Source organism: Castanea sativa, chromosome 2, assembly GCF_040712315.1.
Source record: "Castanea sativa cultivar Marrone di Chiusa Pesio chromosome 2, ASM4071231v1".
Classification (NCBI taxonomy): Eukaryota; Viridiplantae; Streptophyta; class Magnoliopsida; order Fagales; family Fagaceae; genus Castanea; species Castanea sativa.
This window is the reverse complement of record NC_134014.1, coordinates 21,327,988-21,345,230: the sequence shown is the minus strand read 5'-3', so window position 1 is coordinate 21,345,230 and position 17,243 is coordinate 21,327,988. Positions and strand designations below refer to the sequence as shown.

General features: G+C 36.1%; 3 protein-coding genes across 3 annotated transcripts; all 3 read right to left on the bottom strand.

Annotated features, from left to right (window-relative positions):
* Positions 1 to 1,236: 1,236 nt before the first annotated feature.
* Positions 1,237 to 10,827, bottom strand: LOC142625060 (uncharacterized). Its single transcript, XM_075798770.1, has 10 exons — positions 10,465 to 10,827; positions 9,314 to 9,416; positions 9,027 to 9,122; positions 8,833 to 8,888; positions 8,573 to 8,696; positions 5,192 to 5,265; positions 5,019 to 5,112; positions 4,578 to 4,714; positions 4,428 to 4,508; positions 1,237 to 1,768 (listed from the first exon to the last, which is right to left on the bottom strand). The coding sequence occupies exons 1-10, from the start codon at positions 10,587 to 10,589 to the stop codon at positions 1,609 to 1,611; spliced, it is 1,050 nt and encodes a 349-aa protein (XP_075654885.1). The 5' UTR covers positions 10,590 to 10,827; the 3' UTR covers positions 1,237 to 1,608.
* A 2,396-nt stretch (positions 10,828 to 13,223) lies between these two features.
* LOC142625059 (uncharacterized) lies at positions 13,224 to 13,616 on the bottom strand. Its single transcript, XM_075798769.1, has one exon. The coding sequence runs from the start codon at positions 13,614 to 13,616 to the stop codon at positions 13,224 to 13,226; it is 393 nt and encodes a 130-aa protein (XP_075654884.1).
* A 395-nt stretch (positions 13,617 to 14,011) lies between these two features.
* LOC142625058 (uncharacterized) lies at positions 14,012 to 17,147 on the bottom strand. The gene is made up of 4 exons (XM_075798768.1): positions 16,785 to 17,147; positions 15,908 to 16,403; positions 14,564 to 15,132; positions 14,012 to 14,350 (listed from the first exon to the last, which is right to left on the bottom strand). Exons 1-4 carry the CDS (start codon positions 17,145 to 17,147, stop codon positions 14,012 to 14,014), a joined length of 1,767 nt encoding a protein of 588 aa, XP_075654883.1.
* Between the last annotated feature and the right edge of the window lie 96 nt (positions 17,148 to 17,243).

The window sequence follows — 17,243 nt, the reverse complement described above, 5'->3', positions numbered from 1 at the left end:
AGACATCTGACTACCTACAAATGACCTACAAATGACGGGTTTTTCTAAGATCCTAGGCAGACGACTTCACTAAAGGGCGTCACTAGAAAAGGTAAAAAGGTAAAGTAAAGAAAACTTACGTGTAGGAGGACGGTCTCAAGAAGGTGACGGTTGCACGGTCGACGGTATGGTAAAACTGGCAATGACGAATTTTTTCTCTCAAGATGAACAAGGCGAAAAAAGTGGAAAAAAGGTAAATAGTGAGATATATATAGGAGAGAGGAGGCGCGAAAGACGAAGCGACACACTCGTCCAGACGCGGAGCCAATCTGCTTGTGACATGTGTCCCACCATTTAATGAACATGGCACAAACCACCATGCAAACACCATTTCCCCAGTGACACCAACTCCATGACCCGTCGCCCATGGCTGACGGGATAATGGAGTGGGGGGCAGCTGATAGTGACGTTATCACAAGGTGACGATACATGAAGAAGGTGACGGAAGTTCACTTACATATTGAATGCACGTCAAGAAGCTGACGACAATACGCTGTCCGTCAACTACTGTCATTAACACCTCTTTAGCATTCATAGCCATGCCCCTTACGCAGCAACGTTAGGGTGACGGATCACGTGGACGAGTCAGGGGTGACGACCTTGACTGTAAGGTCTGGCTGATGTCCTTGGCTGACGGACCACGTTGACGTACGTAAGCTGACGACAGTATAGGAGTTACGCGTGGGCTGACGACCTTGGCAGGTGAAGGCTGAAGGAATAATCCAACTTTCATTTTTAGCCTATCTGGACCTCTGCTTATGTGAATATAAGGAAAGTCCTTGCGCTACGCGTTCGACTTAGTTAAGGAGATTCCTATAAGGAAAGGGCTCAATACAATAGGCAAAGATCCGCGAATTACTCTTTTAAAAAGGAAAGTACATCTTCACCTGGGCGCAAATTTCGGCCATACACCACTATATATACCCCAAGACCCTCATGACCCAAAGGTACGCACAATTACCTCAACTCTGGCACTCTAGGGTTGTTTAAAAGATTCTAACTTGATCGTCGGAGGGTCTTTGGCCGGCACCACACCGGTGCTCTCTGTCGATTACCTACTTTTTTCCTTCGCAGGTGTTGCTTCAAATCGGGAGAGTACTAGCAGCTTACTGTTGATCTTTTAAGCATCATCAGTAATGATGTGGAGAGTGGATGTGGGAAGAGGGGGGGGGGGGGGGGGAGGGTGGTTATGGTGGTATTGGTGGTGGTAGCCGTGTAAGAAAGAAGTGTGGGGGAGGAGGAGATGGGTATTCCAAAATTAGTTAAAACTGATAAATACAAAATACAAAAAAATAAAAAAAAAAACAAAACAATTGAAGCAATTAGAGGGGCATGAATTAATCTATACTGGGAAGGAGGTCACATTGATGGGACGGTGCTTGCGATGTGGAGGAGAGGGAGAGAGAGATGAGAAGGTAGCACGTGTTTGGTCTACCATTTTAGTTTGTATCAAATATTAAAAAATATATATGACATATATTTTCTCAACTAATAATTTGGCAATGGGTAATCAACACAAAAAGAAACAACATTCTTGATAACAGTTTACATGAATCTTAGCAATATTTTTCATGAGTCAATATGTTCTTTTGTATCATAATAATACTTTGGCAAGAAACATACTTGATAAACTCCAAGTGTACGTGACTTAAAATCAGCTGCACAATAATCAAAGTAATATTCCCATGTTCGTATAAACTTTTCATCAAATCCGAGAGCAAGGATTTTGCTGAACAAAAACATTAAAGACCCGACATCAAAATAAAAAAAACCTTGTAGTCAGCTTGATACCAAGATTAGTTTGACAATGTAGAATAATCATAAAATTTCCATATAATAGTTTTATTACACATTCCTATAGCAATATTATTCTTTCTCATCTCCTCTTTTCTACTATAAAGTAACAAAAACTTGTGCATGTCCTAGTCTTCATCAACCTATAACAAAAATAAATTTTGAAATATGTGTTACCAAAACTTGTTATTTTTTGTCTAACGTTCGTAGCAAGTTTCAAGGATATATGATATATCTTCAGTCGACCATTTTGCACTTTCAAATTAATTTGCCTTGGCATCTGTTTACTTTGCAAAAACTAAATGACAATGCTCTTGGATGAGTCTGTTTCTTTACCATAAAATAAAGAGAAAAGCCTTTACAATAATTTCACAACACTTTTACAACAAAATATATGTGACAAGTTATTATTGGTAGGAAAAAATAATAATTTCAATGATAGGTTTATATTAGAACTAATAATAACTTACCACTTAGAATTTGTTATGAAAACATTATAGATATGGTACTTCCCTATAATAAATTCTTCTCATTTTTCCAGCAGAGGGCTAGTGCAACACCATGATAACAACAATGGGTGTTGTTAAAAACAATAAGACCCAAATCTCTTATAATTCATAGTCCAAATTGATAATATTAGGATATATTTGTTTTACAAATAAATAATCCTAAGTTTACTTCTAGTACAAGTGTTAATCTAGTTAGTTTATGGTTTGTATATATTTTTTTTGATGATTTTGTTAGGTTCATGGTTATAGTTTGGCAAACCGTTAACAAAAGTTAGTTTGGAATGAGTCTTTGAATAGTATTTGACATACAAGACTTATATTAGAACAAGTGAACTAAAGTGTCTACAGCCTCGACACTTGGTTCAACACTTAGTTGATAGATTTAGAATCAAAGGTTTAGAATCCAAGCCCATCGAATAGTCCAATCTCTAGTATTTCGTGACCTAATTATAGTATAAAAGATAATATAGGATGATCAAATAGATTTTTGGAGAGCTGTGTATTGTGTGCTTAGGGTTTTTGTAACCATGTTCTCTCATACCATGAATTGAAGAAGAATATTTCAAAATTAGTGATTAAGGTGAAGTTGATACACACATTCCATATATAGAGTTGCTACTGTGAAGAATCTTCAAGAGCAATCTTGAAGTTACAAACAGGGTGTTAGTGTGAACAGAGTCGATGGTAGTAGAGTCCAAAAATTTGAAGTTACTTGTGATCATGTCAGTAAGTATTATTACTTGGTGTAAAAATTTAATTCTATTTAGTGAATATGTTTCCTTGAGGGTTGGTAGTAAACCTCCAAAGAGTTTTTCCATTCTAGAGCTTTCTCTTCGTATCCATATTGCTTGTGTTTTTTATTTTTCACTATGATTATACTTGCATTATTGGTGCGTGCAATGATAAACCACGAACTTATCTTGCAATTAAGCATAATTGGTTCTATCAATCAAACTTGGCATAAAATTGCGTAAGTAGCATGTATCAGTTAGGGTCTAAATTTCCAACAAATTTTATTATAATAAAAAGAATGCAAGTCAAGTGTATTTGTGATTCAGTGATATTATCTCATTCTTTCATGGAAAACTTATATTAGGGTCTAGACAATGTCTTTGATGATTAATAATTTACATACTTTGCTTTCGCAAATTTCGCAAAAATTTGATATGGGTGCGACATTAAAAATTCACTTTAGAGTCTGAATAATAACAAAAGAATGTAGATATATTATCCTCTAAAAGTAAACAAGTCTTGAGCGAACAAGCCTTGAGCAGAAAGTATCTCTGATTCATCCTTTATAGAGTGAGACTCTCACAAGAGGCAGGTACGCTCTTTTGGGGCCCACATGTTTGTGGGAGACCCACTCAATGGTGTAGGAGATTTTTATTTTTATTTTTATTTTTTATACAAAATAAAATTCTACTCTAATTTAATCTAAGTGTATATGTGTGTGAAACTCACTACTGGAGACTTGAACCCCGGCTTTTGCCCTCCACACTTCACAAGCTTCACAAGCACTTGTACTTGTGGAGTGACCATCGCACCAAGGATGTGTGGTAGTAGATAATTTTTTAATTACTAAAACAAGTGATAATTATCTTGTGGGGGCAGAGTTATGGACCTCTCATCCATGATGATGTATGTAGCTATATATGTAGCTGCTCCATAAAATACCACCTCCCAAACAAAGCTAGCATTTAGCCATCTTCAACTAGTACATCAAATTAAGTACAATTCATGCATTCAGCATAATGTATCCATTGGGTCGTTTGATTTACAATTAGAGACCCCTTTTTTTAATTCATGTTTGATTTACAAAATCTAGACAAGAATTCTATTATTTGCTTTGTGGATAATCAACAAGAATTCTATTATTTTCTAAGATATTAATGGGATCATAACGTTTGGTTAGCTAACTATGCAGCACATTCGCACATTCTAAACTGTGATAATTTATGTGTTTTTGCAAGTCTAACCACAACCTAATGAAGAAATTATTCTAGTGTCAGGAGAAGTAAGAGAACAATATGATTATTATTATTATTATTTTTTGATAATCAATATGATTATGATTATTTTTCTTACCTCTGGTTGGCCATAAAATTTCTTCTCCAATATCTAAGTGTTTGGGGGTAATGAATCCCTATATTCTCCACGTGCTCCACGCTGCACTTACAAAACTTTGAATCAATTTTCTATAGAAATAAATAGTTAAACCAAACAATAATTTAATACCTGAGTCTGGATGCATTCGCCATGGCTGATGTTACCCTGCTTAATGAAGGTATGCATACACCGGGAAATATATATTCCTTTATAAAATCCGAACTTCGCCTGTTCTCGTTGTAACGTTCGTCCGGCATTGACGAGAACTAAGAAGAGACAATCACAAACCAGCTTTAATGATTAGCGGTATATTTAAATGGGCAATTACTCTTACATACTCACTAGTGTACATTATTAGTACATATTTCTCGTTTTACATTTTAAATGTGAATATCAATAAAAGTTGTATACATCACACGAGAGCTTATGAATGTGTGTAAGGAGTATATAATGAGTGTGAAACAATATTTTCTGCATGCATTTAAATTAAACCCATGCAAAAATTATAAAGACCAAGACGATTTAATAAAACTGGGAAAGAGATATGTAAGACACCATTTGTTTAATTACCTGTAGAACAAAAAGCCCGTCTTCTGCTAATAATGATTCACAGCAACCAAAAAACTCATCCATATATTCATGGCCAACATGTTCTATCATCTCACTGAAAAATGCCATCAAAGATCATGTTATATTTGGAATCATTAGTGTCTAATTGAATATTTATTGGCAAAGGATCACACCAAGATATAATTCTGTCATATTTGTAGGTATTGGGCAATTGGCGGTAATCACAAAGAAGAAACTTGATGCGGTCCTGCAAGCAAACTTAATTTTGAAGTGACTATAGAAAAAGAACAATTTCATAAGATGCGTTATATTCAACCAGAAGTTTTTGTGCCGGGAGAAGAACCAACTAGTGATCATATGCATATTGAAAAGGGTCGTGATTCTTTGCTCTATATGTACTTTTATAGATGTGACCCTAATAAAACAAGTGTTGTGATTCTTTTCCTTCTCCTCAAGTTTCCATGAATTTAAGATTGTATATAGTCACTCCATAAGTATAAGTATTTGTGTAGGGTAACGGTAAGGGCTGAGGTTTAAGTCTTTTGATGAAGTATCACACATAAACATTTCGATTAGATTAGAATAGAATTTTTATCTTTTAATATAAAATAATAATAATAATAAAATAAAAACTCTAATGAATAAGGAGCGATGACTCATTTTAAATGCTGTGATTGTTGGGGTTTATGCCCTAAAACCCAATTTATTGGCATGTATTTAATAATTAAATTGTTTAATTATATGAGACTATCTATAAATGAACTAAGACATTATCATAGTCCATGAGATGCATTGTATGTGATTTCTGTGAAAAGTCACAGAAGATATAAATCACAAGTTCTTTGTAAACTCAGAAATTTAGTTCGTAGTCGGTGATGAAATTGGGCGTTTCATCTGCGAAAACTATAACATATCAACTAAGATGATTTGTCTTGATCATGGAAGTGGAGACTTCTAGTTGGTATGTTGATATGTTTTAAGAGTTAAGACATATTAAACTGGACCGCTGTGAGATTTATTATTCTCCTAACGACTGTCAAATGAATAATAAATCTCACGACTTCTATTTACATCAACTCTAAATCCTGAGAGAATAATGGACATAATCATGAGATGTAGGTTGCTTTGATATATCAGGAGTGAGATCTATTAGTTACGGTCAAAACCTCAGTATGTTGGGCATCCGCATTTAGTGTTGATGGAACATATATTCTCAAGATGGAATTCATAGTCTCTTAATGGAGATACAAAATATTCCCTTGAGATAAGTTTAATGGATTTAGTTATTTAGAGTGTTGGGCCCAACTACTTTAGTAAGGAGTTACTAAAGTATATATTTATGAAATTGGATTTCATAAATATATGACGAATAACATAAATGATTAAACCGGGTACTCAAGGATTAAGATGTAGTAATCTTAAAAGTGGCAGTCTATATTCATGACTTTGGATTACTACGAATATTTTAATGAAGGGGTTGTATGCATGATAAAGTCTTGGGATATAATTTATTAATAAGGCCTAGAGTGCAATTATATTTATATAGTGGTATTAAATATAATTAATGGTAACTTTGGGCTTGTCAAGAGTTGACGGAAAAGCCCAAGGCCCATTGGAGCTAGTGTCTTATTGGTCCCTTTTTCTCCCTCTCGTCGCTTGTGGATGTAGGATAAAGGTCGAATCAATTAAATTCTTGGTAAGTCCTCAACAAAACTTTTGGCAAAGTTCTCTACAAAACCTTTGACAATTAAGACTCTGGTTTTTAACGCCAAATTTAAAGTAAAGAAATTCGATAGAACGAACAATTTGAACATGTGGCAATGTGAAGTTATGTACGTCTTGATCAAATAAGAGTTGGATGTCAAGACATATTTAACTATTGTGGATTATGACATGCCATAACTTCGCATTGCCACTTGCCGCAGTTGTTCATTAATCAAAGTTTAAATCATCACCACGACCACCTACACGGACTGATCAGGTACCATTATACAGATTGAAAATAGTATCCCACAATTGATCCAATTAAGTCCTAATTTCTTATGGAAGAATCCTAAATTCCTAATCAAGCTATTTTGATTCTTAAAGTTTGAAATGAGAGTTATTAGTCCTTAAAGTTTAAAAAATAGATATTATCAGGCTTTCATTAATTTTTTATAGTTTTTATTTTTTTTTTTTACAATGTGGTTAATAAAATAATTATGTGACTTTTGTAAGGTGATGTGGTAGCATTTTTAACATTAAAAAAACCCATGTCAGTCTTGCTTGCTCATGGCCAAACCCAAACTTGTTAAAAATGAGTCTTCGCCTGGCCGGCTTCTTCTCTCGCCTGAATTAGTTTTCTCTTTTAAGCCATAGAAAATGATAAGAACAAAGAGTTGTACAGTTTTAAATGTTTTATATTTTTAAATCTATAATTCAGTTGGTGCACTGACGCTTAAGAATTGTCTTGATATGTCATTAGTTCAGCTCAGACATTCATTTTGGTGGCAAAATATGTGTTTGCCTTTGTTTTTCTCATTTAAATTTTTTGCTCTTACGTTTTCTTTATTGGATAGTGGTGCACTAGTCCTAATTAAATTAAGATTCTGTACAATCAATTAATTTTTTTAGTTCCCTCTCAACCATGTTTGGAATTTGGGATTTTATATATCACTTGGATATGTAAGAGTCCTGACTCCTGCGTTGATGTAGACAAAAAACTATGAGACATAGATGGTTCTAGATATGGTGAAGAGCAGTAACGGAATGGGTTAGGGTTCAGTTAGTTGAATTGAGGAAGATCCGTTTCTAACAGGTTTGGGTTTGGACCTTTGATTGGTCCGGGTAATACTAATCATATGGATTTTTTATTTTGTTGAAAAAATTGTCATGTCATTTAAAAAAAACACACATCATTCATTCATTAGTCACATAAGTAATGAAACTATCTGTAGTTAATGTTTATTTGAAACTTTAAAGACCAAAAGTGCTTATTAAGTTAATTTCATAGACTAATGATGTATTTTGCCTAATTTTTTAAAATTAATTACTTTTAACCTCTTTTTTTTAGCCCTTTTAAACCACAATCCTGATTCCTAACTCTGTCTAACATTGCGCTGACGTATTTTTTTTGGAATCTTTACTCATTCCCAATTGCTTTCTCTAAGAATTTTAAAAATAGTTCATACTTTCATGGTCAAACCGTCCTATGTAACATTGTGGACAGTGCTTTACATGACAATACACACACGTGTACACATTCGCATGTTTTCAATTTGTGTTTACGTAAACTTTGTTTCAATTGGTGTTTACGTAAACTTTGCTATAGATTCCTTCTAGACTAATCCAAAGACCTCAAATAAAAAGAATGATTTTTTATTTTTACTTTTTATAGAGGATAAAATTTCTACTCTAGTTTAATTTAAATGTATATATATGTGAAGCTCTCTCTTGGAGACTTAAATCCCAACCCTCCCTACATCTTACAATTAATTTATATTTGTAGAGTGACTATTGCATTAAGAAGTAGCGGTAGTATAAAAAGAAAGAATTTAAAGGCCATAGTCATATACCAGCTCATAATGACAAGCGATGTTCCTGTGAGCTTGTGTGAGACTATTATGCCTTAAAAAATGCTTGAAAAAGTGCGTCAAAGATCCTAGAGTAGCTGTGAATAGCAATGGTGTCCACCAGCCCCTATAGCCAAAATAATAATAATAATAATAATAATAGTAATAATAATAAAAAAAGAACAATTTAGGAAATAATTAATCATAATATTTTTATCCAGGTTCACAGCAAAATCTGGTAGTAGCAAATTAGTAATATACACCTTCTCTTATTCAATTTCGAGATAGAGGAATTTGAATCTCTGCTGGCAATAAGAATCTGCAGAACATATATATATATATACACGTGTGTGTGAGCAAGGCAAAATCTTAGGAAGTAAATACCAGAAAAATACTTTGTACGTATAGGGACAAACTAGCTCTGTTTGGAATTAATTCAGACTAAAATCAATCTTACCAGAAAAAGGTTTAGAAGACCTTCGTTGTTATCGTTGAAAGAAATATCCCCATCAATATATGCATCTGCAAGGCCTAAATCAGCATTTGTCATAACCTGTTTAAAACAAGATGGTGAGAAAAATTTTGCTGTATAATATAATAAGATTTTGAATTTTAAATACCAATATAATGCGCTGCCTGTAATTTAATTTTGAAACATTTTCCTGCCAATTTCAACAATAATATGTCGCATGCATGAGACCCGTATAAAAATGATTCCAACATAGATAGATTAAGGGTACATACCTTCCAATAAAACTGCGGATTATTAACTTTAAGAACTATTTTCAGAGGACACTTTCTCTTGTCTCCTTCAAAGGTCAATGCTGTACCCCCTTCCTCCAATAAACTGCAACACCACAAGGCATGGTATATCAATCTTCTTGATACGGGAATTTTGATGGATCTTCCTGACTGGACAGGATGGACCTCTTGATCGAACTAATCACATGTAAAAGAAGAAGATCTCAGGCCATCCAAGGACTGGGTTGATCTTCTTTTGTAATTGCCTTTGTTGCAATAAAAGAGGCTATTCAGAAAGAAGAGGAAGAAGAAGAAGAAAAAAAGTGCCGTTTCCTTGGTAGCTGTTGGTGGTGAGGGTCAAATATTAATAACATGGTTTTTGGCAGCATTGTTGAACAATTGGGTGTTGCCACTGGTGTTAGAAATTAAAAACCATCTGGATTGAATCCTTCACAAAAAAATTTCATAAAATCCTATTGAGAAACGTTCAGGAAAAGGAATTCCAATACATATTCTAATGGTCCTATTATTTGAAGCTGGAATTCAACAAAAATGGCTACGGTATCCTTTGTACAAACAATAATATCCATTTTAATTCACTCTAGGGAGAACTTAAACTAAAGCCCCATGGTCAATTACAAAATTCCCTCACTAATATTATGAACACAACTCACCATTTTTAAAGTGGTGGACACAATAACACTCAAAAACCCATCGTTTTTCCTCCACTACTCATATTTGACTCCTTTAATAATTATATATATATATATATATATATTAAGAAAACATTGTGTTCGTAGACCGTAGTATTATGGAAATCCTTACATAATCAACTCACATAACCTTAACAAAAAGGAAAAGGCTACAGAATCCAGAGAAATTAACCTTTAACACCAGCTCGGGGGCTGAACAAAAAACATACCCCCCAGAATAATATTGAAACCTCCAAATTAAACAGCTCTTGCATGATGATAAATTTTCAGTGCCCTCTCGTCAAGTACCAGTCCTAGAGCCCAGACGATCATAGGCTACATACTATAACTTAATTTCAGAGAGTGCATATATAAAATGTGTATTTTATATATATATATATATATATACACACACACACACATACTGGCAGGATATCTAAGTTAGAAGTAAACTAAACTCACATTAAACATCCAGCAGAGATAAAACGTCGAAGGAACCTAGTGACAAAAAGGCGCGCCCCTGCTTCTATGAGAGATAGCTCCATGTGTTTTGGTTTGCTTAGAAGAGCACTCTGAGCAGCAGCCATGCCTGCCTACCAACAGTATATCCAATAAGATACCTTCCCTTCAAACTAATGAATTTCTTAAAGAAATTTATAGAACTTAGAAAAAGGCCAACAAAAGGTAATAGACTTCATACAATTTTTCTCCAAGGGAAAATTAGCAGTGACAAGAGTAATAATTATGCACACAATATGTACATACACATAAACTAAAATCTTAATTTGAAAACTCAATTTCATCATTTCACAATTATAAACTACTTTTGGTTCGCACCAACTTTAGTTTATTGCCCTAATCAGCATATATGTAAAAGAGTCATGATGATGTTTCGGCCCACAACTTAATGTTTCTTTTTTTTATTCCAGCCACAAGGCCCACAACTTCAACCAAGAACGGAACTATTGTTGGACGTGCAACACCCCACTCCAAGATTTTTTATTTTTATTTTTAATACTAGTATGTATATACTAATTTTAGTAATTGTCAATAAAATTACGCTTATAGTCCATTTGGATACTACTTATTTTGCTGAAAATTGAAAAATGAAAACTAAAAATATTGTAGTAAAATAATTTTTAAATGTGTGAATAGTGCTGTATGACCTATTTTTATTGAAAAAGTTACTAAAAAGCGAGGTTTGTGGGTTTGTGAATAGTACACGAGACCCACTGGTGTGCACTGTCCACCGCTTATTTTGCTTGTGTGAACAATGCATAGACAGAAAAGTCAAAAAATCACGATTAAAAAAAAAAAAAACGTGAAACACCAAAAATGCAGACGCAGGGTAGAATAATTTCTACCCAAACGCACACTTAATCCTCTTAACAATATCATTGATATTTTTTAAGTTCAAAACAAAATTTATTGATATAAAATCTAGAATAAATTAACAAGCAAAAAATAAAATAAAATAAAATAAATTATCCTAACCAAAAATTACCAATAGCAAACTTAAGCCCAACTAAAAACCCAAAACAAAAACCATAGGCAATGTAAAGAGTGAAGCATTAAAAACCAAGCCATGCGGTATCTCCAAATGAGGCAAATTGTTTTACTCATCTAGAGTCACTCTCTTTATCTAGAGGTTGTTGTAGATGAGCAAAACAATTTAAAACTAATCTTTTCTCTGGGAAGGATTTAACCTAGCTATCCTTAAGGTAAAACAAATCGACTTTGAAAGAATTGAAATTTGTACAATAGAACTTAGACCACTAACATTTTATTGCTACATCGAGTAGAAAACTTACTACCACGACCACATGACAGCTCCGAGTTCACGGATTATTTCTTTCTTTGATCCACTGCAACCACAAGTTCTCCTACTTGTGACTTTGAGACTCCACTCAAAGGTTTTAGATTTTCTTTAAGTTCTTTATGCAGCAACTGAAGCGATCACCAAGTTCTTGATATGAATCTTAATCTTGATAACCCTAAGTGTGTATGAAGGTAAACACCTCTAAATCTCACAAGAGATTCAACACACAGCACATCAAAGACTTCTAAAACGTAGCTAGCTAGGGTTTTTCTTTTTATATTTGAAGTAAAATATAAAACCCTACACGTCAAATGGGCTTGATCTGAATTGGAAATTCTGCAGAAAAATAATTCTGCACAATTCTCGATCGATCGAATCTAATTTTTGATCGATCGAGCCTTACAGAATTTGTCCAATAATTTCTGCAATCACTCGATTCCAATTTTACAATTAAACATACTTTGAGCAAGCCTAACCTAGACTCTATATTTTGATCATGGTTTGCCAACACATTACAGATTGAAGTTCTAATATATTAGTCCCTAAGGTCTTAGAACCTAACAAAAATAACATAATTTTTAATAAAATATTATTATATGCTTTACCTTCTTAGCTACAGTGCACAACCATCTTTGGCTGTGCAATGTAGCTGGAAAGCCAAAAAATTTGACTTTCTCTCCACCATTGTAGCATGTTTTTTATCTTTGGTAGTGCTAAAAATAGTAATATAGCTTTTTAGCACTACTAAAAATAATACTCTTATCAATATAGTTGTTTGGTATGAATAGAAAATATTTAAAAAAAATGAAAAAAAAATTAATATTTAAATGTGATAGAAAAAAAATAAATAAATAAAGGGTCTATTAAAATGTGTATTTTAAAAAGTATATAGGAAAAAGGTAAAAATAACTGTTTACTTTCCAAACAGTACAAAAATATAGTTAAGCTACTGAAAATACTCTAAAGACTAAAGAGACGAGAAGAGAGACTGAGACTTGAAGCAGGGAGGAGGAGCGGCTGCACAGCATCGCCCTAGATTTACTCTCTCTCTCTCTCTCTCTCTCTCTCTCTCTCATATATTTGATCTCTAGTGCAAAATATTGCTTAACTTTTATTAGTTGATTTGATAATCTGAATTATGATTTATATTTGGAACTAAACATAAATATCAAAGATTCAAAGAAAAAAGAAAAAGAGGCAGAGAACTCTCTACTACACTTACCCGAAATAGCAGAGAGAGAGAATTCATCTAATGACCTAATGCTTCATCTTTCTTTCATTTTTTTTATTTTTTTTATTTTTTATTTTTTATGATGGGAAACAAATGACTTTATTCAGCAACATGACAAAACATTACATCATGGGACACCAGGTTCTCAATACAACTCGGTGTTTCTTCAACCTAAGCATGCATGGTCACTATTCCTCTAGCAAATTGTGCTAGTGTGTGAGTTGCTTTATTCCCTGAACATGGAACATGGGTGAACTGAACATCGCGAAACCCGTAAAGACTGGAGAAAGCACCCGCTATGTTATTATCTATGGACAAAGGTGGGTCGGTGAGGCGAAGCATTGTGTTTACTATTGTTAGTGCATCACTCTCAAAGATGCAATCGTGGATCCCGATGTCCCATGCAAACATGACTGCTTCCTCCATCGCCTTTGCTTCTACCTCAAGAGCACCTAATGGGGCTGACAGCTTCTTGCTTAAGGCCGCCACAACTGCACCCTTATGATCCCGGATCACTAAGCCAATTCCAGCCTTCTTCTGTTGTTCGAAGACAACGCCGTCCATATTCACTTTGTACCACGGAGGTTTAGAAGGTTGCCATATTTCTTACCCTGGTTCTTGGTAAGGTCGCATGGCATGGTTAGCTAGTGAATATTCCTCCAAGTATCCTTTTGTCACCGAGCAAGAACAGAGGCCGGCTTCCTACCCTTTCCGTGCCGCGCCTCATTCTGATTCGTCCAAATACCCCACGCTGTCGTGACCATCAACCCGATATCCTCCTCTGACCACAGTTTTACATTTCGGGCATACCACAACAAATCCAAAAATTATGTGTAGCTGTCCATAACATCATCATTATCAAAGCCCACCTCATTCCACACCTCCTTAGCACGCTGACAGTGCCAAAGTACATGTCCCGTTGTTTCCTTCAGATTTCCACATGCTTCGCAAATGTTGTCCTATGCTACCCGTCGACGAAAGAGATTAGCTTTCGTGGGCAAGATGTTCTTGCATGCCTGCCACGTGAAGCTCTGGATTTGATTTGGAACCCGCAGGCGCCATATAAGCTTCCAAAATTCCTTCATGCATGTAGCGTTGGAGCTTTCCTCTGCTGCATGGTCACCCCTATCCTGCCATGCAATTCTATAGGCTGACTTCACCGTAAATTTCCCCGTAGGAGTAGAAGCCCATATGAGGCGGTCTTCAGGCAGAGTTAGGCTGAGTGCAATAGATAGGATAGAATCTACATCTATAGGCATGAAAGTGCTTTGAATGGTCTCTAAGTCCCACTCTCTTTTCTGTTGGTCAATAAGTGCGAACACTAGTATGTCATCTCCACCATTTGGGAAAGGAGTGACAACTCGGTAGGTAGATGACAGAGGGAGCCACCGATCACCCTAGACTCGTACCTTAGACCCATTTCCTATCCTCCAGCGGCTTCCTTTTTGGACAATTTGTTACACAGAAAATATACTTCTCCATGCGTACGACGGTTTTGTGCCCAAATTTACAGAAAGGAAGTCTCCTTCAGGAAAATATTTGGCTCGAAAAACACGGTAAAACAGGGAGTTAGTGCATGTTTGGAGCCGCCACCCCTGCTTAGCTAATAAGGCCAAGTTAAAAGCCTTTAAATCCCTGAAGCCCATTCCGCCACTTTCCTTAGGTGAGCACATTTTCTCCCAACTAAGCCAAGGCATCTTGTCCACCCCATTATTTTGCCCCCACCAAAATTTGCGAACCATCCCAGCTAGCTCATCGCATAATGAATCGGGTAACTTGAAGCAGCTCATAGTATATGAAGGAATTGCTTGGCCTACTGATTTTATTAGGATTTCTTTCCCTGCATTCGACAAAAGCTTCTCCTTCCAATCTGAAAGCTTCTTCCCAAGCTTATCCTTAAGGTCATGGAAAGTATTCTTTTTGGATCTGCCCACCAAGGACGGGAGGCCTAAGTATTTTTCATGTTGGCGGATGACTTGGCCTCCAAATTTATTTTTGATCTCTTCTTGCAGTGCATGTGGTGTATTCTTACTGAAGAAGAGAGGGGTCTTGGCTTTATTAAGTTGTTGGCCCGACGCCGCTTCATATAGGGTGAAAATTCATTGGAGCTCATTACATTCCTCTAGCTTCGCCTGACAAAATACCAAGCTGTCATCAGCAAAGAAAAGGTGGGAAATTCTTGGGGCTTTCCGGCCCACTACAATTCCATGGATGGCTCGTCATTCTGCAGCACGGTGCAAGAGAGCTTAAAGGCTTTCTACACAAAAGAGAAATAAATAAGGTGATAGCGGGTCCCCTTGGCGAAGGCCCCTAGAGGGCACAATTTTGCCTCGGGTTTGCCCATTAATGCGAATAGAATATGTGACTGTTGTTATACATCTCATAATCACCTCAATCATTTTTTGATGAACACCCAATTTTCTCGTAATATTCTCTAAGCAGTTCCATTCGACCCTATCATATGCCTTGCTCATATCTAATTTTAACGCAATCTCGCCCACTTTTCTAGTCTTTTTTTTGGCTAATATGATGCATAGTTTCAAAAGCCACCAAGACATTATCAGTTATAAAGCGCCCTTTTGTGAAAGCACTTTGGTTCTCACTAACAATAACAGAGAGTACAGTTTTCAATCTATTAGCTATTGCTTTAGAAGCTATTTTGTAGGCTACATTACATAAACTGATAGGTCTATAATCAGGGATTTTTCTAGGATTTTAAACTTTAGGAATGAGAATGATATGGGTGTCATTATAGTTTGGAGGAACAATACTATGATTAAGGAAATCCAGTGCAGCTCGAGTGACACAATTGCTGGTGAGGGACCAAAACCTTTGGTAGAATAGAGGGGGCAAACCATCAGGTCCTGGTGCAGTGTAAGGGTGCATTTGCTTTACTGCTAGGGCTATCTCTGAAGCTTGGAAGTCTCTTGCTAGGAGCTGGTTCATTGCATCTAAGACCGAAGGGAAGAGTGCGTCAAGGAGCTCTGCCATATCTCCTGGTTGAGAAGAGGTGAATAGAGAAGAAAAATACTTCGTGGCGATATGCTCAATATTATCCAACCCCTCCTGCCATAGGCCATCTTCATCCTCCAAACCCTGAACCCAGTTTCGTTGTTTCCTGTTAGAAGCCTTGGTATGGAAGAAGCTTGTATTCCTATCTCCCTCATTTAGATAGTTGTTTCGCGATCTTTGTTTCCACATTACCTCCTCCATGTCTAGCCAAGAGTTAAGAGCTAGCCTGACTTGCTGAATATTGTCCATGTTGTGTTTTGGAGAAGCCTCTAAGACTTGAAGTTTATTCCGTAGCAATTTAATCTGGTGGCCAACATGACCAAATTCCTTTTTGTTCCACTGAGTGAGATAAGCTTGACATGAAGAAATACAATTCTTCAATGGGTGACCCGCGGAGGTACATAGACCATTCTCCCATGCATCACGTACTACCTCCTCGCAACGAGGGTTGCAGAGCCATATGGCTTTAAATCTAAAAAAAATTTCACCAGCTTTCCTTCTTCTCACGCTCTGACCCCATCTTAACGTGAGCATGCAATGGTCTGAGGCTGTGGTGGACAAATGGTGCAACTTCGCGTTTACAAAGCGAGAATACCATTTTGGAGTGGCCAAAGCACGGTCCAACCTTACCCACCAACTATCTCCATTTGTAAAAACCTTGTTCCAGGTAAACTATGGTCCTATGTAACCCAAGTCTCTAAAGTGACATCTATTTATTGCCTCTCTGAATCGTTCCATTTGTTTTGGGGCTCTCAGATTACCACCTAGTTTTTCATCATCACTGAGTATTTCATTATAGTCTCCAATACATAACCAAGGAAGATAATTGGAAGAACCCAACCTCTCAAGAATCTGCCATGTCTCCTCCCTCTTACTTGTCTCTGGTTGCCCGTAAAACCCCGTGAACCGCAACCTTCCAGTGCCATCCGTCCCACCTACCTTAGTGTCTATGTGCCACGGACCAAAATTTTGGACGTCAACCATTGCATCTTTCTTCCATAGCAATGCTAGCCCTCCCTTACTTCCATTGCTGCCTACAACCAATCCTTCTGTGAATCCTAACGTGTAGTTCTTTCTTGTCATCTTCTTTGGACAACTTAGTTTCCATAAGGAAGACTAAGCTAGGATCTTCAGAGGCTATCACCTCTTGGAGTGCTCAAACTATTCAGAGGTTCTCAA